Consider the following 23,201-nt stretch of genomic DNA (forward strand, 5'->3'; position numbering starts at 1 on the left):
CTAGTCACATTCTCTCAGCCCCACCTACGTCGTCACAGGGTGTCTGTTGTGGGGAGGGGAAGGGAAGGTGATTGTAAGCCAGTTTGATTCTTCCTTAAGTGGTAGAGAATGTCGGCATATAAAAAAACAACTCTTCTTCTTCTAGTTTCCATCTCCGGAGTGGGACACGGTCACTCCCGAAGCCAAGAACTTGATCAACCAGATGCTGACCATAAACCCAGCCAAGCGCATCACCGCCGATCAGGCACTTAAGCACCCATGGGTGTGTGTAAGTATTGCCTTTCTCCTACTCTGTCCTTTGAAGAGGATGCGCTTCAGAGGTTACCCTGCCTCAATAAGCTGGCGTTGTTTAGGTTACCGGGCTTGGTCAAATTGGGTGGGGTTTTTTTTCAGAGATTTGGGGAGCGGAGAGCTGCAAACAAAGGCTTTGCTCATTTAAATCCAGGGCAGGAAGTGGATTTCCACTCACGCCAGGGACATAACGGGTGTGTGTGTGTGTGAGGAGGGCAGCTGCCACCCCTGTGGCATGCAGAGAGGGTGGCAGAAGGGTGGGGAGGGGCCATGGCTCAGTGGCAGAGCATCTGCTTGGCATGCAGAAGGTCTCAGGTTCAATCCCCGGCATCTCCAGTTAAAGGAACCAGGCACGTAAGGTGATGGGAAAGACCTCTGCCTGAGACCCTGGAGAGCCGCTGCCGGTCTGAGTAGACAAGACTGACTTTAATGGACCCAGGGTCTGATTCAGTATAAGGCAGCTTCACGTGTTCATGTGTGTTCAACTTCCTCTCCTGTAGCTACCTCTGTGCCAGGTAGGAGAGGTAGTTCTGCCACCCTCTCTGCATGCCACAGGGGTGGCAGCTGCCCTCTGCGCCTCCCCCCCACCCCCGCAGTTACGGCCCTGACTTACGCAAACCCTTGGGCATCATTGCTCTGCAGGACAACTTTGTCGGGCGGCCCGGAAAGCTCCCCTGTCACTCTGAAAACATTCTCTAGACATGCAGTCAAGCATCGCTCTGCTTTTTCTATGAAGCTTCTTTTTTTTTTCCTTTTGCACATGTGCGGGTATGTGCAGGGTTCTAACCGTGTGCTCTCTTTCCCCAGCAACGATCCACTGTGGCCTCTATGATGCACAGGCAAGAGACTGTGGAGTGCTTGAGAAAGTTCAACGCCAGAAGGAAGCTCAAGGTGAGTTTGCAGGTGGAGGGGGATGCCCAGGCGAGATTGTGCTTCCACTTTCTGGAGGGTGGCGGTGACTGCCGTGGGGGTCTGGGGGTTCTTTGTGCACATCTAACTGTCATAAGAACGTAAGAAAAGCCCTGCTGGATCATACCCAGGCCCATCAAGTCCAGCAGTCTGTTCACACAGTGGCCAACCAGGTGCCTCCAGGAAGCCCACAAACGACGACTTCAGCAGCATTTATCCTGCCTGTGTTCCCAAGCAGCACCTAATATAATAGGCCTGCTCCTCTGATACTAGAGAGAATAGGTGTGCATCACAGCTAGTATTCATTTTGTCTAGTAGCCATGAACAGCCCTCTCCTCCGTGAACATGTCCACTCCCCTCTTAAAGCCTTCCAAGTTGGCAGCCATCCCCACATCCTGGGTCAGGGAGTTTCACAGTTTAACTATGCGTTGTGTGAAGAAATACTTCCTTTTATCAGTTTTGAATCTCTCACCCTCCAGCTTCAGCAAATGACCCCGGGTTCTGGTATTACAAGAGAGGGAGAAAAGCTTATCTCCCTGTCCACTCTCTCCATACCAGATATAATTTTATAGACCTCTATCGTGTCTCCCCTTAACCGCCTTCTTTCTAATCTAAACAGCCCTAAGCGGTTTGTCCACTCTTCATTGTCCTTGTCATTGGGGAATGGCATCAGGATTTGGCCTCAGTCCTGGGATATCCTGGATCCTGCCCTGTTTTCTGGTGACCATACAAAATGGAGAGGGATTAGCTGGACAGCATATTCCGTTTGTGCTGGGGCAACAACACTCATTTTGTGACTAATGGTACAGGCCGGCGAACATGTGCTGAATTGTGTTAGGGGTCCCTGTAAGCATTGGTGCACAGTACGCAATGTCCCAGCAGGATTAGTGCCCTGTACATATTTCCAGTGAGGTCGGATATCCGTGGACAGGTTACACTATTCAGTTCCCCCGTTTTCCCCTTTCTGCCTCTTTCAGGGCGCAATCCTCACAACCATGCTGGTGTCTCGGAATTTTTCAGGTAAGTGTTCCCTCTTCTCTCCTATTTCTCTCCTCCTTCCCTTCCTGGGTGTTTGATCTAAATCACTGTCAGGAAACGTTCTCGTGAAGTTCATGAAACGCCTTGAAGTCAGCTAAGGAAAAAATCCAAGAGTGATTATTTAGGAGACTTGGTTAAGAACATCAGAAAAGCCAAGCTGGATCAGACCAAGGCCCTTCACGTCCAGCAGTCTGTTCACACAGTGGCCAACCAGCCCCCAAACAAGCATTATCCTCCCTGAGTCCCACAACACTTGATATAATAAGCATGTTCCTCTGATACTGTAGAGAATAGGTATGTAGAGAATAGGTATGCATCATGACAAGTATCCATTTTGACTGGTAGCCATGGGTAGCCCTCTCCTCCATGAACGTGTCCACTCCCTTCTTAAAGCCTTCCAAGTTGGCAGCCATCACCACATCCTGGGGCAGGGAGTTCCACAATTTAACTATGTGTTGTGTGAAGGAATACTTCCTTTTGTCCGTTTTGGTTGAGGTCACTTTATATGTGACTCTGGTTTGGAAAAGTCCAGTCATGGTCCACTTTAGAAGGTGGCCGTCCGTCAGTTACGGTGTTCATATTGACCTGGGCGCCTCAGCATCCTTCAAAGTTCTACCAGGAACTCGTTCCTTTAGGCATTGTTAGAGGCAAGCTTGATTCTTCCAGCTCAGCGGTGGGAACTTGATCTTGAACAAGACTCATTATTGGCAGAACCGGCCTGGCAGGTCCCCTCAGAGAATCTGGGCATCTTCTGTCCGGTCTCTCCTAGGGCATCAGAATGGATGGCCAGTCTACCAGCATAAGCTGGCCTCTTCAAATGAAGGTTAAGCTGTTTGGGTGTTTCAGTGAGGGACATTTTCTCAGAAGAGCATGTGGAGGTCAACCATCTAAGAGGGTGGAACGGAGAAGGAATTCCTCCTTAGCATTGGGTTTCATCCCCCCCAAAACGCACCTGCCCCAGCTGTCGGGTTGAGGAGGGAGAGTAGTGGTATCATGCCGGGCGCCCTGCTTATTCTCCTTCCAGATAAAAACCTTTTTCCTAGATCCCCATGGACCTATGGGAAATGTAAGAGAATGAAATACGAGTAGCAGCCGAGATGCAAGGGAGATAAAATGATTGTGGAAGAGCACAAATGCCCTTTTTGTCCGGATCAAGTAGATTCCCTAGCCCACGTTGTTTTAGCACGTTCACAAAATAATGTTGCACGAAATAAATATATCACTCCCTGGATAAAACAACTAATGTACATCCTGAGAAGCAGATACTGCGTTATCTGCTATCAAGTAGATCTGTGAATTGCTTGAGAGATGTGGCAGCTTTTCTCTTTACAGTGTCAACAAAAAAATTAATCTTCATTCCCCCCCCCCTTTTTTTTAAAGTGAGAAATGGCATGAATATCCAATGGCTGTTAAATCTAGGGAAAGGAAAACACGAGAGCGAAAGCCGAAAACAGGGTGTGTGTTTGGGAAGCGAGCTCAGGTCTACAAAACCCAATTTCATCCCAGTCAGGGCTGGTCTAGAAAACTGCAGACCCTTCCTTTGTTGCCCAAGTATCTTGACCATGCATGTAGCCAAGAGGAGGTGTCATCCCACGTAGACCTGCCTTCACCCCCTGTCCCCTCAACGAATGGGCATTTTGCAAGTGGAGTAAATGGCTTTTGCCAAGATGGTTGTCTCTATCAATTATTATGAGATTCGCCTACAGTTCTCCCCATATAGTCCCCTTTTTAAGTATCCCTTACTCACCTTATGTTCTATTACTAGAACCGCCAGCCATTGAGTAAGGCACTGTGTAATGTAGTTTCTGGTCTTTGGATGCTGGAACTTATCTAGGACAGATAAAACATGATGGTTCGTAGGTCAGAGGAAACAGGGCAGTCTGTCTCTCTCCTCTCCCGTAAAATACCGTCCTGGCTGTTAACTGTTATTTATAGGTATTACCGGAAGGGTGGGGCTACCAGCGAAGAGGAAAAACCCATGTCTGTGTGGGTCCTTCGTACATTTGTGCGATTTCTTTCTGGACAGTTTGGCAGGATCTTGTCCTAATGGGCTTTTATATCTGTACAGTGCTTTAATTAGAGAGAAAATATGCTAAGTACTGGTATTTTTTTTTAAAGGAATCTTTACATTTCCTTGGGAATGGCTGTTCATAGAGCTGGTTGTGTGTTTTTCATCTGCACTCTGGCTAAATTTTGCCTTTCCTTGATAAAGAACAATTCCAAGCGTTATAGCAGTATTATGTCATCAAATGGTAAATTACCTCAAAGGCGCCATGTGTATCAACTTCATAGAAATGTGGGTTCCAGCCCCCCATGTGCATCAACCTTCCCTTTCTTGCCCACCCCCCATTTGAATTTTGTACATGTTTCTGAGATGGGGGGGGGGGCAGGAATTATTTGTGGCATGGAGACGTTTTCTAACTCTGTAGGGTTACTGTGTCCTAGTCCCTGTTAAACCTCACCTGTCATGAGATAAAACAATACACACAATGGAGGCCGGTTCTGGGCAATCCTTTTCCCATTCTTGTCTGTACATGCTAAGAAATTGGGATCAGGTCTTGTGCTTGTATGCAAGAGACAATGGCTGGCGGAGAAGATACCTTTGCATTGGGGAATTTCACAAGGCCTCTTGCTTGTGTGTATACGAAAGCTGTTGGCTTGAGTTGGTGTAGGATAAGAGAGCCAGCGTGGCGTAGTGGTTAAGAGCGATGGTTTGGAGCAGTGGACTCTGATCTGGAGAACCGGGTTTGATTCCCCACTCCTCCACATGAGCGGCGAAGGCTAATCTGGTGAACTGGATTTGTTTCCCCACTCCTACACACGAAGCCAGCTGGGTGACCTTGGGCTAGTCACAGCTCTCAGCCCCACCCACCTCACAGGGTGTCTGTTGTGGGGAGGAGAAGGGAAGGTGATTGTAAGCCGGTTTGATTCTTCCTTAAGTGGTAGAGAAAGTTGGTATATAAAACCAACTCTTCTTCTTGTGTGTTTACAAAAGCTGTTGGCTTGATTTGGTGTAGGGTAAGATCGGAGGAAGCAGCCAAACTCCCCTCTACACATAGCGACATTTAGAAAGGGTCTCCACTTGGGAAACTTCCTGTCCTGGCCGTAGAAGTAAACATCTGATCTGAGAGAAGCCTCATGTACTCAGACACGGGATCTCTCTGAATCCCCATAAGTGGAACTCATCGTTACCGGGGAGGGGGGGAGTCATTACTGTGAAGATGAATGCTAAAATTATCCAATTTCCTAGCATTGCTTAATCATATTATAGCAAGATCATGATGTGTAGCCATGTTAGTATGTCTGTAGCTAAAGAGCAAGAGTCCAGAAGCACCTAACTAAATTTCTGGCAAGGTATAGAATCGTAGAGTTGGAAGGGACCACCAGGGTCATCTAGTCCAACCCCCTGCACAATGCAGGAAATTCACAACTACCTTCCCCCACACCATCAGTGACCCCTACTCCATGCCCAGAAGATGCCCAAGATGACCTCTCATCATCTGCCTGTGCTCATAGAATCAGCATTGCTGACAGATGGCCATCTAGCCTCTGCTTAAAAACCTCCAGGAAAGGAGAGCCCACCACCTCCCGAGGAAGCCTGTTCCACTGAGGAACCGCTCTAACTGTTAGAAAATTCTTCCTAATGTCTAGACGGAAACTCTTTTGATTTAATTTCAGTCCGTTGGTTCTGGTCCGACCTTCTGGGGCAACAGAAAACAACTCAGAACCCTCCTCTATATGACAGCCCTTCAAGGACTTAAAGATAGTTATCATATCCCCTCTCAGTCTTAGCTGAGATGGTTATCATATCCCTGGCATCTTAGCTGCTGTTCTGTTCCTGTCCCACCAAAGGAAAATGGATTTTTGGGTTCCCCCCTCCCTGCAGCCATTGTCATGCTCATTAAAACCGCCAACATCTTTTGTTTCTATGAGCAGCTCTGATATCTAACCGACTCCTCTTGCGTTTGCCCTTTTATTGCCATTTAAGATCCCTTTTGAACATCTGATTTTGGATACTTCCTTCCTTCTGAAGGTGTCGTCTGCAAGCCCCAAGTTATTTTTGCGCGGTTGTCTAGGAAGCCGTAGGAAGCTTCCTAACTTCCTTGAGCCTTGATTTGGTCCTTCTGAACTGCCAGCGCTATCTAGTGGTCATTCGATTTAGTTCCCTATTGGGAGAGTTCCCTGTACTTGGAAAACAGGGCAGTTATCTCAGAATTGAGGAAGTGGGATGTAGTGGTTAAGAGCGGTGGTTTGGAGCGGTGGAGTCTGATCTGGAGAACCGGGTTTGATTCCCCACTCCTCCACATGAGTGGTGGAGGCTGATCTAGGGAACTGGATTTAGAATCATAGAATCATAGAGTTGGAAGGGACCACCAGGGCCATCAAGTCCAACCCCCTGCCCAATGCAGGAAATTCACAACTACCTCCCCCATTTGTTTCCCCACTCCTACACACGAAGCCAGCTGGGTGACCTTGGGCTAGTCACAGCTCTCTTAGAGCTCTCTCAGCCCCACCTACCTCACAGGGTGTCTGTTGTGGGGAGGGGAAGGAAAGGTGATTGTAAGCTGGTTTGATTCTTTAAGTGGTAGAGAAAGTTGGCATATAAAAACCAACTCCTCCTCCTCCTCCTCCTTCTTGTATTGCTTTCTTTAGTATTTCCATTTGCAATTTGATCAGATGTATAAGGGAGAGATTGGGAGAACATGTGTGGCTCTGATCCTGGGCGGTGTGAGCAAGAGCTAAGATGGACATTTGTCATTCTGGCTGTTTTTTGTGATGGCCGGAAACGGTTCTCAAGCCCCTGTAGACTTTAAATCTGACAAAATGCAAGTCTTGGCTTGGAATTAGAACCCTGCGGTGGGTGGAAGGCAGCTGGAAAGGGCTTATCTCCCCCTTTCATCGACTCATAAGAGTTGGAATGGACCACCAGGGTCATCTAGTCCAACCCCCTGCACAATGCAGGAAGTTCACAACTACCTCCCCACACACACACACACCCAGTGGCCCCTACTCCATGCCCAGAAGATGGTCAAGATGCCCTCCCTCTCATCATCTGCCTAAGTCCACAGAATCAGCATTGCTGACAGATGGCCATCTAGCCTCTGTTTAAAAATCTCCAGGTAAGGAGAGCCCACCACCTCCTGAGGAAGCCCGTTCCACTGAGGAACCTGTTCCACTGAGGCTGATAGAGCAAAAAAAAAAAAAAAAAAGGGAATGAAATAAAATCAATAAAAGATAAGGTGCCATAGATGAATGGATGGCGATGTCACACCGCATGATCTTTCCTGGTGAAGTCAGCTTGTACATTGGGTACACACATCCACTCAAATCAATTGTAGTATTACAGATTGAGCATCCCTTATCCGGACAGCTTGGTACCAGAAGTGGTCCATATTTCAGATCTTTCTGTATACTGGAATGTTTTGGAATTTTTGCATATGCATAATGAGATATCTTGGAGATGAGACCCAAATTCATTTATGTTTTATATACACTTTATACACATAGCCTGAATGTAATTTTGAACATTTTTAATAATTTTGTGTACGTTGAGCCATGAGAAAGCAATGGTGTAACTGTCTCGTAGAATCATAGAGCTGGAAGGGACCACCAGGGTCATCTAGTCCAGCCCCCTGCACAACGCAGGAAATTCACAACTACCTCCCCCACACACACCCCCAGTGACCCCTACTCCATGCCAAGAAGATGGCCAAGGTCTCACCAGAATACCTGTATCAGCTGTTAAACAAGAGTAACAACAAACAACAGACATTCAGCCTCTACCTTCTGAACTCTGTTTTCTCTTAGACTAAATTATAACATTCCTAATGCTGCATTAACCACGTCATTGGCACTCAGCAGCAAAAGAGGCATCTGTCACTGGCCGCTTTGTTTTGATGACTCTTCGTGTTTTCCACCGAGACATTTAGCTGTGTTTATGACACCCCTCTGTCTCTTTCCTGCCTTCATCCTCCAAAGCCCACAGGGCTGCCTCTGGGACTTTAAACTACACAAACCAGCCTCTTGTTGCATTGTAAGACCCAATTCTTGAGCTGGGCTGGCCTTGAACTCTGTGCCCGAGTCTTAAGAACAAAAGAAAAGCCCTGCTGGATCAGACCAAGGCCCCAGCAGTCCAGCAGAGTGGCCAACCAGGTGTCTCTAGGAAGCCCACAAGCAAGATGACTGCAGCAGCATTACCCTGCCTGTGTTCCACAGCACCTAATATAATAGGCATGCTCCTCTGATACTGGAGAGAATAGGTGCGCATCATGACTAGGATCCATTTTGACCAGTAGCCATGGGTAGCCCTCTCCTCCAGGAACATGCCCACTTCCATCCTAAAGCCTTCCAAGTTGGCAGCCATCCCCACATCCTGGTGCAGGGAGTTCCACAAGTTAACTATGCGCTGTGTGAAGAAGTACTTCCTTCTATCAGTTTTGAGTCTTCTCGTATAGATCATTTACAGCCCCAAGCGGCAGGTTTCCGAACGCCATTCCTGATGTCTGACCCTCCGCGCTGGCTTCTGTAGCTTATCTTCATGTGTTAAGGGGAATAAATTACCTTTCTTTTTCTTTTTTGGGGGGTGAATATTGTGCTTTCCCCTCTTCCCACTTTTTTCCCCCTTTAAAAACTAATCTACTTGCACCTTACTCTCTTGTTGCTGTTGGCCCTCTCTTGCTTTTATATTACGGCTCCTCCCACTGAATGATTGTGTCCGGTCAGTTGGCGGCAGGCAGAGCTCCGCTCCCGCTTCGGCCACCCTGAGCGCTGCTGCCGGCCTGGCTGAGCAAGGTACGTGGCATGAGTCGTCTCTCCCGAGTGCCTGAATCTTGGAACCACCTACCTGCCCATCCACCACCCAACCTGCCCTGCCAGGAAACACAACAGCATGACCGTGTTTGTGCCCTCCCACCCCCGAAGTGAGACTCCGTCTATGCTTGCTGGCTGAGAGACGGGCATGTACCGAGTGGTCCATCTAACCAAGAACCCATTCTGACCCCATGGATTTTCGAGTCTACTAACCAAACATGCATGTTGGGGGTACTTAATGCGGTCCTGTGGTAGAATTGGCACGTGAGAATTGGTGACGGGGAATTGGAGTAGAGCAGGGGTGTCAAACTTAGTGGCAGACGCTAATCTGGTGAACCGGGTGTCCCCCTCCACTCCTCCACATGAAGCCAGCTGGGTGACCTTGGGCTAGTCACAGCTTTCTTAGAGCTCTCTCAGCCCCATCTACCTCACTGGGCGTCTGTTGTGGGGAGAGGAGGGGAAGGTGATTGTAAGCCAGTTCGATTCGCCCTTAAGTGGTAGAGAAAGTCGGCATATAAAAGCCAAGTCTTCTTCTTCTTCATTGTTTATAACCTAGCATATAGAATTGCAACATTTGACATATATCAAATGTTGTTATTATTTCAAGAGCACACGTTGTGTTAGAGGCAGACAGACACCAAGGGAACCCTGAATGTAATAATGTGTGTGAATGGTCCCGCTGGTTAAAGACTTTAGCCATCTCGAGTGGGAAGAGTTGCCTGGAGGTTGCTAGCTTGTAGATATTCAGACCCTCTTAGGTATGACGCAGATCCTAGGCTTCGAAAGGAGATGTCTCAGGTCTTACTTCAATTGTGGCTGCCGAGTTTTTTCGAACACAATGTAGAGTTTAGGGGAAAAAAATTGTGTGTAGTAAAAAAGAAGAAGAAGCCCTTTAACGGAGTCTCAGAAATGCCTCTCAGAGCCTGCAGGCTGTGTGTTATCCCTCCCAGTGCTAAAAATTGCGAGTAAACATTTTGGTAATAAGAACATAAGAAAAGCCCGGCTGGGTCAGACCAAGGCCCATCAAGTCCAGCAGTCTGTTCACACAGTGGCCAACCAGGTGCCTCTAGGAAGCCCGCAAGGAAGACAGCTGCAGCAGCATTATCCTGCCTGGGTTCCACAGCACCTAATATATTTGGCATGCTCCTCTGATCCTGGAGAGAATAGGCATGCACCATGACTAGTATCCGTTTTGACTAGTAGCCATGGATATCCCTCTCCTCCAGGAACATGTCCACTCCCCCCTTAAAGCCTTCCAAGTTGGCAGCCATCACCACATCCTGGTGCAGGGAGTTCCACAATTTAACTATGGTGCCGGTTTTAAGAGTGCTTTGGGAGTGCAAAGGGGTGTCCCGTGTCTGGGAATCTGCAGATCACGAGTGCCAAACCATTTCTTGACCTGCAAAGGGGCCTTGCCAGCAGCGGCTTTCCTGGGGTTGTCCTTGCTGGGGGGGTTTTTTTGTGATGCGTCTTGTGGCTTTTGTGTCTCTGTGTCTTCTGAGTCCTGTCCCAGCGAGCCTTGTGGCTGTGTGTGGTGCCTAAATGCAGGGACCCCCGCACCACCTCTTTCCCTGCGGCGTACCAGCTGACACCCAGTGGTCCAAACACCGGAGAAACGTGCATCTTCCTCTAGCCTCGGTTAGCCTGTCTCCAGTTTTTGGTGGTTGTGTTGTATGTTAATTTCCCATAAACACTTTCCCTAACCATGTTTCCTTGCACGAGTGTTCCTCTCCCTCGCCCTGGGACAGCAGCTGTGCTATGCTGGGGACTGTGCGAGGAGCACCCAATAGGGCCGGGAGCTGAGAGGACCTCTCTGGGTGCCCAGCCCCTTTTCTTGTGGGAGGGGCCTGCTGGGACTGTTTTTATCCCTACTTGGCTAGCACCCGCCAATGGAACAACAAAGGGCGCCGTTAGAAATTTTGAGCGGTAGAGGATTTTTAACCGGGAATGTATGTTTTAATTTGTGAAATATGTTGTGGGATATAAATCAAATTGTTGTTGTTGTTATTTTTATTTCTTTTTCTTTTTCAAATTTGTAGCCTACCCTCATCCCCAGTAAGCCGGGCGCAGGGCGGGTAACAGCCGCTAAAATACATAAAACCATCAATATAATTAAAATAACATCAAAACATCAAAGACATCAGTAAAACCTCATAACACAGTCATAAATGTGTGTGTGTAAAGTGCCTTCAAGTCGCAGCCGACTTATGGCGACCCCTTTTTGGGGTTTTCATGGCAAGAGACTAGCAGAGGTGGTTTGCCAGTGCCTTCCTCTGCTCAGCAACCCTGGACTTCCTTGGTGGTCTCCCATCCAAGTACTAACCAGGGCTGACCCTGCTTAGCTTCCAAGATCTGACAGGACCCAGAAGGCTGTACCATTCTGCCTTCCCTCCTACACAGTCATAAATAGATGGCCTTAAATTTCCCCAGGTGCCACCGTGTAGCAAAATATTAGCAGGTCAAAGCCCACTAATGTCAAGAGTGGGGGGGGGGGGGAGATGGGGAGGCCAGTAATGTTGGATTCTCTCCTAATTCTCTTAATTAATGTTGGATTCTCTCTTCTTAATACTCCTCATATTGCCCATGAGGTCCAATCCGGAGGCTCCTTAGTGTGCCTGCGAACTCCAGTACATGCCAAAGGTTGCTCTGAGTATCCCTCTCTCTTTCCCCCTGCTCTTAGACTGAGCTCTTGAACAATAAAACCATAAAACTTAAACAAGACCCATCTCTAAAAACACCTCCCTTCGACTCTTTTCCGCAGCCTCCAAAAAAAAAAGAGCAACAAAATACGTACGCTGAGGGTCCGAGTCCTCTAAGAGGGACCAAACCTTTCGCTCCAAAGTTGCTCAAGAAAACGCGGGCCATTTCTTAAAACAGGGTATAATCCATTTTAGCCTAAGTTGGTACATGTAAGGACAATGGAAAAGGATATGTACCAAGGAGTCTGCTAACTGAAGAGGGCAGGGACACAGCCGGCCTGACAAAGGGATCTTTAGCAAAACCATTGAAAAGGGGCAATTAAATCTTGAATGCATAAGGATTCTACCTAACTTTGGACCAACCAGAGAATCCAGATAGGAAGAAGGATTACCCTTCGATACCAGGCCCAGGGCAAGCGGAAAACGTATCCTCCTCGCTCTGAGTATCAGGGAGTTCCCATTCAGCGTATTGTCGTAGGCGCTGAGGCTGAACAGGACAGTCAGTTTTCATCAACGATTCTGCGCGCATTGGAGCAATGGTGGTGGAGATGCAGATGGATAGAGGCACAATAACAACAACAGCAATGAACTGCACTCTTGCTCTGTGCGCAACTGGAGAGCTTGGTGTGTGCTTCCAGCTGGCCCTGCAAAGTGAATTCCGGATGTCAAGTTCGGAGCTGAGGGAAGGGAATAGCAGACCTCTCTTTGGAACCACGCAGGGCCTTCCCGTTACGCCTCCTGTAGTATCCCAGGAGCCTGGCCTGATTTGCCGTCGCCTGACTCTTCCATCTCGAGTAGAGAGGCTCTTGGGGAAACATAATGTCAGCGGGCCTTCTGGGAGAGGAGGAATTGGGCCTGGAGTAGGGTTGCTCACCTCCATGCACTAGCTGGAGATCTCCCTCTATTACAACTGATCTCCAGCTGATAAGAGATCAGTTCACCTGGAGAAAATGGCCGCTTTGGCAATTGGACTCTATGGCATTGAAGTCCCTCCCCTCCCATGACCCTGCCCTCCTCAGGCTCTGCCCCAAAAACCTCCCGCTGGTAGCGAAGAGGAACCTGGCAAGCCTAGCTTGGAGATTTCAGACAGCTGAAGTTTTGCAAGGGGAAGCTGCATCCATATTCCAAACCATTATTGTTATTATTATTTCTCTCCAGATGTGCACAAAAGCAAAACCTCTTTCCTCCAATTTTCCCCTCCTGTAAGTGGGGCTGCGGGAGCCACTTAAAGACTGGCTTGTGAATTATTATTTTAGAAGTCATCTGCAGGGAAGAGCAGCTAGATCCGTTGGGTAGCCGTGTTTGTCTGTTGCAGTAGAAAAGATCCAGAGTCCAGTAGCACCTTAAAGGCTAACAAAATTTCTGGCAGGGTGTGTGCTTTCGTGAGTCACAGCTCACTTCTTCAGATGAGCCGTGACTCACAGAAGCCAGAAATTTTACTATTCTTTAAAGTGCTACTGGACCCTGGCTCTTTTCTACAGCTAGATTTGAGTCCAGTAGTACTTTGGAGACCAACAGGGTTTTTGGAGGTAGACGCTTTCGAGAGTGAACGCTCCCCTTTGTCGGATACCGTGAAAATCTCGTTGCGGTCTTAAGGTGCTACTGGACTGGAATCCGGCTGTTCGACTGGAGACCAGAATGGCTGACCCTCGGAAACTGTCTGCAGGGAAGGAGGGGTTAATTGAGGGGGGGGAGTAAGTTCTACACAGGCATGTTCATTTTCAAGGTAGAAAAAGGGGGGAGCACCAAAACAAAACAAAGGGGGGGACACTAATTGGGGCAATTATTAAAATACAATTCCCTTGCACCAATTATTGCTTTTTCGCCTACATATTCAAGGTAGGCAACAATTCTGGCTTTGAATCTCAGCTCTCTGCAGGCAAACTTAGTTTGCATCGTGTTTGCACTCTTTGTTCTGTTTAGGGCTTCCAGTTGTTAAAAGTCCCGTGAGGGCGCGGAATAAGCTCATCAGTCTAGCGCTTGTGAAATTGAATTTTCCGAGAGAAAATTCGGTTTGGAAGGAGGTACAATACTCGCTTTGGGAAAGGCCTTGTCTGAATATTTTGACACGTTTTTGGGACATTCCTATTTGCAACCCCTAATATTAGCCGCTTCAGTCCCCTTAGAAACCCTTTCCCTCCCTCGTTTAAGGTGTGATCCCAGCCAAACGGTGGTCGCACAGCGAACCCGACGGTGTCCTGTAGTGCATCAGATTTGAAAACCTATGGGCAAAGAAAGCTCTCCTGCTGCCCTAAGTCTGCTTGAGGAAAGAGGGGAGGAGTCGTCCAGGCAACTGGACAATGCCCTCCATCATCTTTGACCAGCGGTTTCGTCACAGATACGTTGCCCCATGCACACACGCGTGCGTTTTGGCTTGAGAGTCAGGACTTCTGGCTGCTAGGTCCAGGGCATGCTTTCTGGGGGTTTTAAGTAGAAGGATACTTAGTTGGCCCTCACGGCAACCACAAGGACTATTGCCTGAAGCTTTTAAAAAATAATGTTCTCCGTGCGGCCAGGGACAAAGGTCCATGCTGGAGTCCCGGCCTTGAAGTTTTCCTGTTGCCCTCACTGCTCTTTCCCTTGCATCTTCCTGCAGGTGTGTCCCGAATAATTTTCAGGGGTCGCTAGCGAAAGAAACTCATGCCCCTCACCAACTCTTTACAATCCTACACAGGCCTCCGCGTGCAGTTTGTACGGCGATTCCTTTGTGCAAATGTTCGTCCGTCCGGGCAGTTTGCCGGCCACAGAGCACGCCGTTGCCGGCAAAAGCTTGTTTGTAGACGTGGGGATTTGGTCTCATGTGTGCAATCGGGCTCCTCCCTTTGTTACACATGCAGAAAAGCACGCTCTGCATTTTGTACATGTGTGTTTGTGTGTGTGCGCACGTCCACAAATTGATCGTTCATCCCAGAAGAGGGGACAAGACCTTGCCTTGTAGAAGGCAGAACTGTGGGCCTTCTTCATCTTGCACATGGTCTCTGGGTTCCCCCTCCCTTGGCTGTTGCCAGGACTCCCCCACAAACCACACCCATCTTTTCTTGACTGTTATCCCGGCAGGGTTCTTAGTGGGTTTGTCACAGCCACTAGAATGCCCAGATGTAAATCTCCAACATGGAGGTCATAATGTGTCATTTGCATTGTGCGCCCCCAGCATGTTCTTGTGGCTGATCCAAGTCTCAGTGTCACATGACAAACAACACACGGGAAGTCATGTGTTCGAATGCTGACGGTTTCCCTCGCTGTACCGTTTTGTTTTGGATGAAGTGGTTTTCCAGCTACTGAATTCAAGGGATAAATAGTCAGCATTTAGGGTTCGAGAAGGTTATTTTTTTTAATTGTCTCTTCATTATTCACCATTGGCTTTGAATATTGAAGGGAAGAGGGGAGTAAAGGAGAGCAGGCAAAATTATCCGAGCTTGAAACGCCTGTCTTACTGAGCAGTGTCTTTGGAAAAGGCATGATCCCCGTGTGAGATTGTGAACGTCACACAGGCGTTTGCCCTTCTGTAGTTTGCTATTTGGAACGAGCAGGAGCCTAATTGGATCTGGCTTGGCCTTTCTCATCATCCCAACTACTAAGGGAAACTCGACTAACACTCCTGCGAGGCTGTGTTGGGGGGGAGAGTGAGAGGTCACCTCATGCAGCTCACCGGCATCTCTCTCCTTTCTCTTTGCAGCTGCCAAAAGCTTACTGAACAAGAAGTCAGATGGCGTCAAGGTAGGTTTTGCATTTGAGCCTGGAGACACTTCCGCTTCCTGTCTGTCCCACAGGAATTGGGGTCCTCGGCCGCAGGCCCGGAAGGGACTTCTGCAGAAGGAAATGGCTGCGCATCTCCCGCTTTTGACCCTCCGTCCCCTTCTCCCTCCTAGATGCAGCTGCTGAGTCTGACCGCTTCGTTGGCTTTTCTTTTGCCCCCTAAATCTTCGGAGGCAGGACCTCTTTGGGCTCCCTAGACTTATTCAGTAGGACTTGGGGTGACATGCACAGTATCCGCAGGTATTCTGGAATTCTGCAGAGAGGGGGCGTTGAGAACAGGAATTGCTTAGTGGGAAAACATTCCGTATTGAGCAAAGTTTTCAGCGTTCATTTTACTGCTGGACAATTGGGGAGGAGGGGGGATTCATAGAATCATAGAGTGATAGAGTTGGAAGGGGCCATATATGCCATCTAGTCCAACCCCCTTCTTAATGCAGGATCAGCCTACAGCATCCCTGACAAGTGCTTGACTAGCCTCTGCTTAAAGACTGCCAGTGAGGGGGAGCTCACCGCCTCCCTAGGTAGCTGATTCCACTGCCGAACAACTCTTACTGTAAAAATTTTTTGCCTAATATCCATCCGGTACCTTTCCTCTTGCAATTTAAACCCATTATTGCAAGTCCTATCCTCTGCTGCCGACAGGAACAGCTCCCTGCCCTCCTCTAAGCGACAGCCCTTCAAATACTTAAAGAGAGCTATCATATCCCCTCTCAACCTCCTCTTCTCCAGACTAAGCATTCCCAACTCCCTCAGCCTTTCCATGTAGGGCTTGGTCTCCAGGCCCCCGATCATCCTCGTTGCCTGCCTCTGCACCCGCTCCATTCTGTCCACATCCATTTTTGGAGTGAGGCCTCCAGAACTGCTCACAGTACTCCAGTTGCAGCCTGACCAACGCAGTGTACAGCGCAACTATGACATCTTGCGATTTGGATGTTATGCCTCTATTGATGCACCCCAAGATCACATTAGCTTTTTTTCTGGTCACTGAATCAAACTTACCCATGAATCTGCCATGTCTGTTTGGGAAAAAGTAAACAAGAGAACAAGAAGCCTGTAGCAATGAGGTACTCGATATGAAGGGGCATGTTTGGAGGTATTTGAAACCACCGCTATGCCTAGACGCAAGTTGGCAGTCTCCCTGTTCTTGAATTTAAGCTCATTGTCCCCTTGCCAGATTCTGTAGTCTGAAGGCATTACTATTTCAAAAAAAAAATATCACGATGGGTAGCCGTGTTAGTCTGTCTGTAGCAGTAGAAAAGAGCAAGAGCCTTAGAGAATAACAAAATTTCTGGCAGGGTAGGAGCTTGCGTAAGTCACAGCTCACTTCTTCAGATAACAGCTAGAATGTCAGTCCATCTGTCCTTAAGTAGAGAAGAGTGAATTCAGACACCCAGTGGCAATACCATGTAAATGTCAATACCAAGCAAATGACATTAGCAGGCATGATTGGATCAGGTGTGATGTGCAGAGGGGTAGTAAGCGTGGAGAAATCAGCATTGGTAATGAGACAGGAATCCCAGGTCCCTATTCAATCCAGGAGAATGCATTGCCTTGAGCTTCATTATTAGTATTAATTCATTAGCAGGCATGATTGGATCAGGTGTGATATACAGAGAGGTAATAGGCATGGAGAAATCAGTTTTGGTAATGAGACAGGAATCCCAGGTGCCTATTCAATGCAGGAGAATGCATTGCCTTGAGTTTCATTGTAAGTATTAATTCATTAGCAGGCATAATTGGTTCAGGTGTGATATGCAGAGAGGTAACAGGCGTGGAGAAATCAGCTTTGGTAATGATACAGGAATCCCAGGTCCCTATTCAATCCAGGAGAATGCATTGCCTTGAGCTTCATTGTTAGTATTAATTCAACAGTCTCTCTTTCTAATCTCCCTTTGAAATCCCTTTGTAAGAGAAGCAGGACAAGAAACCATTCAATTACATTAAGGACATTTTTCAAAAACATCTTCTGTGTTTTGGGTAAGGAACAGAACTCATGCGAGAACTTTCCTGTGGGGAAGGCCTGCTTAATTCTCCTCATATTGCCCATGAGTCCAGTCCGGATGCCTGCAAACGCCAGTGCATGCCCGAGTCCGCTCTGAGCACCAGGGAGGAGTTCCCATTCAGCGTAATGTCCTAGGCATTGAGGCTGAACAGTAGAGTCAGTTTTCATCAACGATTCTGCGTGGATTGGAGCAACAGTGGTGGAGATGCAGATAGACAGATGCATAGCTGTCAGGATTTGGAACGGCCGAGGCTAGCGTGCATTTCTGGAATCAGGCGGTTAAATCCCCCCCTTACCTTTACATATTTCTACTCCGGACTGAGACACACATATTGCTTGTATTCTCTTTCATCTGAGCAACCAGTCTGTAAGCATTTCTCCGGGGTTCTGTGTAAGCCCAAAATTATTACTCTGAATTAATACTTCTGTGGTGTTTTAAGGACTGCTTAGCTTTCATGCTCTCCACTTCCTCTTCCTGAGGACATTTGTTTAGGCTGTAAGGAAGAAAGGAACCCAGATTGCGTGTATTAAGAGTCGCAGCCCAGGAATTAGAATCTTGGAAATGGAATTTGGAAAAGGTACCTAAGCTAGGCAAAGCGCGATCTTTCAATCCCTGTCTCCAGTAGAGAAACGATTGGCCCCACTTAGCTTTTCGAAGATTTTTTTGGCGTGTGTTGCCAAGTCACAGCTGATTTATGGCGATGCCGTAGGGTGTTCAAGGCAAGAGACCTTCCGAGGTGATTTACCACATTCCCTGTGATGGTGATAGAGCTCTGCTTTCGAAGACAAGCACGGTGCTTTGTGCTGCTTTAGCTTTAGTGGTGACTGTCCCAGTAAGGGGATGGGCTGTGGTTCAGTGGTAGAGCATCTGCTTGGCATGCAGAAGGTCCCAGGTTCAATCCCCGGCATCTCCAGTTAAAGGGACTAGGCAAGTAGGTGATGTGAAAGACCTCTGCCTGAGACTCTGGAGAGCCACTGCCGGTCTGAGTAGACAGTACTGACTTTGATGGACCCAGGGTCTGATTCAGTATAAGGCAGCTTCATGTAGGGGTGGGGGAATGGCTCAGTGGTAGAGCTTCTGCTTGTCATGCAGAAGGTCCCAGGTTCAATCCCCGGCATCTCCAGTTAAAGGGACCAGGCAAGTAGGGGATGTGAAAGACCCCTGCCTGAGACCCTGGAGAAGCGCTGCCGGTCTGAGTAGACAATACTAACTTAGATTGACCAAGGGTCTGTTTGGGGAGGGGCTGTGGTTCAGTGGTAGAGCATCCGCTTGGCATGCAGAAAGTCCCAGGTTCAATCCCCAGCGGCATCTCCAGTTAAAGGGACCAGGCAAGTAGGTGATGTGAAAGACCCCTGCCTGAGACCCTGGAGAGCCGCTGCTGGTCTGAGTAGACAAGACTGACTTTGATGGACCGAGGGTCTGATTCAGTAGAAGGCAGCTTCATGTGCTCACGTTTGTGTTCAAGTTCTGTTGCCTGAGCAAGGATTTGAACCCAGGTCCTTCCCTGCCAAAGTCCAATACTCCAGCTACTGGCCTTTCCACAGCGGCTCTCAGACTTCACCAGGATTGTGTTTCAGCTCTGAAAAAGAGAGCTGTCCAAAGTTAATGGAAGGTAGTGTTCTGGTCCTTCTCCAGCCTGCACTAATTTGTTCGATGCCTGTAAGTTGTTTGTGGCTTCACCGTGTGTGTGTGTCTTTGGACTCCCTGCATTCATTTTTGCAGCATGAGCCCTGTCAAAGAATAGCCTGGTGGGCCGCAGGGGGTGTCTGTCAAGCCAGTGAGCCGTGGACAGTCAGCTCCTCTGGAGGAATAAGTCCTCAGTTCTGTGGAGACCAAACATTATGGTCTTCTCACTGTTGCCTGCCCCATCTCGAGGGCTTAAGGGAATCATTTATTTAAAAAACAACAACCAGATCTATAAAACATTTATTAAATTCATACTTGAAAGGGATGCAGGCAATTCCTTGTGGACATATCGGATGAAACCTGAAATTTCCCAGAACACTGGGGGCAAAAACGCCTGGGAGGTTTTGCCTTGGATTTGCTGCTCTCTAGATGCACATTTTCCCCATCTGAATTCTCAGAACTCTGCACGGGGGCTTATTTTTGAGTTTCGATAATCTGGCTGGGGAAAACGTGCATTTAGAGAGTTGAAAATCCAAGGCAAAACCTCCCATGCGTTTTCACCCTGGATCTTCTTTGAGTATACATCTCTATCTTCCAGATGAGGAGTGAAAAGATGCACACTAGGTTTTCTGTGTTCAGAGCTCACCGTGATTTAAAAACAAAACAATTTTCAGGCGCACGGTTCAGACCTCCCCATGGGGAGGGGCGGTGACTCAGTGGTAGAGCATCTGCTTGGCTTGCAGAAGGTCCCAGGTTCGGTCCCCGGCATCTCCAGTTGGAGGGACCAGGCAGGCAGGTGATGTGAAAGACCCTTAGCCTGAGACCCTGGAGAACCCCTGCCGGTCTGAGTAGACAATACTGACTTGGATGGACCCAGGGTCTGATTCAGTAGAAGGCAGCTTCATGTGTTCATGGGGGGCTGTTTTCCTGGCCTTAAAATGGTCCCAGGAAATGACCCATGTTTTGCCCATAGCTCTCTCATTGAAAGGTTTGGTCAGATCCAGATCGTCTTAGCTCCAACATGTATTGCTGACTGTTTTGTGTAATTCTTTCATTGGGGGGGGGATACTGATGGGCTTAACCAGCTGATGGCCAAACCCCACCTCCTGCAGCATTGCTGTGCGGGTTATCTGCTTGTGGGTATAGTTGTAGGGTGGTGTGTAGTCAAACTGTATAGACCAATTGAATGTTATGGTTTCATCCACGGGATCCCGGGAAACTGTAGTTTGATAATCGCGCTGAGTAGACCCAGCAGTCGCCGTTCGTGGACGCGCCCCCCCCCCATCCAACCACCGTTCCCTGAGAAGGGAGAACGGTAACGCCTACACTTGGAGAGGTGCCCACAAAATACCGTGGCCCTGACCACGTGCTATGAAGGGTCTCGCAGATATTTCCAGATCAGGAAGGCAGAAAAAATACATTCCAGAAGGATTTCAATTAGGGCAGCCGGGAAAGGCGATTGTCTCAGGTTTGGACTCACAGAAGGGGGATATTTGGCCCACGGGGAAAAAGGGGTACGGTTTCTTCTGAGTAGCAAGGCAGTAGCTGATGCTTTGCATGGGTAATAGCGTCAGCGTAAAAGGAAGGAGGAAAGGTAACATCAAGGTGACCTTCGTCTTACATAATAACATAAGAAAGGCCCTGCTGGATCAGTCCCAGGCCCATCAGGTCCAGCAGTCTGTCCACACAGTGGCCAACCAGGTGCCTCTAGGAAGCCCACAAGCAGGACGACTGCAGCAGCATTGTCCTGCCTGTGTTTCACAGCACCTAATATAATGGGCATGCTCCTCTGATCCTGGAGAGATCAGCTATGTATCATAAGAACATAAGAAAAGCCCCGCTGGATCAGACCCAGGCCCATCAAGCCCAGCAGTCTATTCACACAGTGGCCAACCAGGTGCCTCCAGGCAGCCCACAAGCAAGACAACTGCAGCAGCACCATCCTGCCTGTGTTTCACAGCACCCAATATAACAGGCCTGCTCCTCTGATCCTGGAGAGAGTAGGTATGCAGCATGACTAGTATCTATTTTGACTAGAAGCCACAAAGGTATACATTTAGGTACTGGTCTTTCTTCCTCAACCACTTCTTTTTATCCACCTGGAGAGCCTCTTTCTTTCTTTGCACGCCTGTTGACACCCATTCATCTCTTCTTGTCTGACCTATTTGGTGTCTGTGCGAAAGACTCTTTGACATGGCCGCATCTTCTCCATGCAAATCACTATTTCATTCATTCATTTATACCCTGCCTTTCTCCCCAATGGAAACCCAAGGCGGCTTACATCATTCTCTGCTCCATTGTATCCTTGCAACAACCCTGCGAGGTAGGTTAGGCAGAGAGAGCATGGCTGGCCCAAGGTCACCCAGTGAACTGCCACAGCACGAGTGGGGATTGCTCGAGCTTTCTTGTGAGGAACGGCAGAATGCGCGCATGGATTTTCAATGCCAATGAATGAAAAAGCAGGCCAGGGAGTTGTCGATGTTGGCTCTTTGGCACATGGTCAGCTGCTGTTGGAGAGAATCTGAAGCAGGATCATATGAACATAAGAAAGGCCCTGCTGGATCAGACCAAGGCCCTTCAAGTCCAGCAGTCTGTTCACACAGTGGCCAACCAGGTGCCTCCAGGAAGCCCACGAGCAAGGCGACTGCAGCAACACCATCCTGCCTGTGCTCCAAAGCTCCTCATATAATGGGCATGCTCCTCTGATCCTGGAGAGAATAGGTAATGCAAACCTAAAAGGTTGAGCTAGAAAATACTAAAATACTTTTCTGTTTGGATTCAACATTTTGGTTGAGTTTAATTTGTCCCCCCACCCCTTTTGTTGTTGTTCGAGAATAGGTATGCATCAGGACTAGTATCCATTTTTACTGGCAGATCTTGTGTGTGTTTGTGTGTGTTCGCGCGCGTGCAATTGGGAGTTCCAGCCCCTGTCTGCAGTTGCCACCGCAGCCGTGTTCCCTGTCCAATCAATGATGCTCCGTTTGCCAGAGAAGGTCTCTGTTGGGCGGACCCATCTGTAAAGAGAAGGAGATTTGTAAATAGCGTGCCGGTCATTGGGAATGGCCCGATGGGCTGAGTTTTACTGTTTCCTGTTGCGCCTTGTCATTGACCAGGGTGTCACTGCCTGGCAATTTTTGATGGGCAATCGTTGTTTCCCATAGTCAGCAGCAAACAAACCTTCCTCATTTTTTCCTTGTGCTGGGGATAACTTTGAAAAGTGAGCACGGGTGCTGTTTTCAGTCTCTCCCATGTTACTCCGGCTGCATTTTTCGAGCCCCTCTCTGAGTGGAGGTGCCTGCCAGTTTCTGCTTCCACGAGCCCGGGCAACTGCGGTGTCCCGTTCCTTTCCCAGGGGACCATGGACGGCAGCGGGGGGTCCCTTCCTGCCACGCGAGTACCAACATTTTCTCTGCTTCTCATCTCTTCTTTTCCTTCTCTCTCTCCCCTCTCAATGGTGTGGCCAGAAAAGGAAGTCCAGCTCCAGCGTGCATTTGATGGTGAGCCCCTCCCATTACGCTGACTGTGTCCCCCGTGCGGTCACCATTCTCATCCCATGCACGTTCCAGCTTGTGGTCATCACTCCACGTGGCATGTCCGGGCAAGGGGGGGCGGGGAGGCTGTCTCTCACTCCAAAGGGTTCATGTCCTCACGAAAAAAGGATCATGCCATGCGCAGGTTTTCTACACATGTGGTGGAGTTGGCAGTGCAGGCCCAAACATACTGGAAGAAAGTGATTGAAATGATATCCAGCGGTCTTGATATTGTTATTCCAGTAAGACCGGAAACAATTTTATTAAATTATTTTCCAGACAAACCAAAGGGTATTCAAGTTATGTTTCTCCGTAGGCTAGAACAAATCTTGCGAGATATTGGAAAAGCAATAAATTCCCTGGCTTAAATAATTGGCTTGACAAAGTTAAAGAATCCTATGCTTTAATTAAGTTGAGAATATGCCAGTAAAGGTCGATTGATTGATAATTAAGTTGACGTACTATATAATGATAAAAATACGGAAGAACTGGAAGCTTGCTGGAATTCAACAATTTCAGGGATGGAAAAAGCACTCCAA

The 23,201-nt window shown here is 48.3% G+C and overlaps 1 protein-coding gene and 1 non-coding gene across 38 annotated transcripts in view; both read left to right on the forward strand.

The window, feature by feature from the left end:
• CAMK2G (calcium/calmodulin dependent protein kinase II gamma) overlaps positions 1 to 23,201 on the forward strand; it is a 177,014-nt gene that overhangs the window by 125,564 nt on the left and 28,249 nt on the right. For 11 of the 37 annotated variants that reach the window (XM_056849148.1, XM_056849163.1, XM_056849159.1 and 8 more), the window contains exons 10-13: positions 146 to 268; positions 1,099 to 1,182; positions 2,178 to 2,220; positions 15,424 to 15,464. In XM_056849148.1, coding sequence (XP_056705126.1) covers positions 146 to 268; positions 1,099 to 1,182; positions 2,178 to 2,220; positions 15,424 to 15,464 — 291 coding nt within the window. Of the gene's footprint in view, positions 1 to 145; positions 269 to 1,098; positions 1,183 to 2,177; positions 2,221 to 8,961; positions 9,031 to 15,423; positions 15,465 to 22,596; positions 22,630 to 23,201 lie in introns of all 37 variants that reach the window. The other 26 variants (XM_056849144.1, XM_056849155.1, XM_056849153.1 and 23 more) reach the window with 3 other exon arrangements.
• On the forward strand, positions 18,558 to 18,629 carry TRNAD-GUC (transfer RNA aspartic acid (anticodon GUC)). The gene has a single exon. It is a non-coding gene; the product is annotated as a tRNA-Asp (tRNA).

This window comes from Euleptes europaea, chromosome 4 (genome assembly GCF_029931775.1).
Source record: "Euleptes europaea isolate rEulEur1 chromosome 4, rEulEur1.hap1, whole genome shotgun sequence".
Classification (NCBI taxonomy): Eukaryota; Metazoa; Chordata; class Lepidosauria; order Squamata; family Sphaerodactylidae; genus Euleptes; species Euleptes europaea.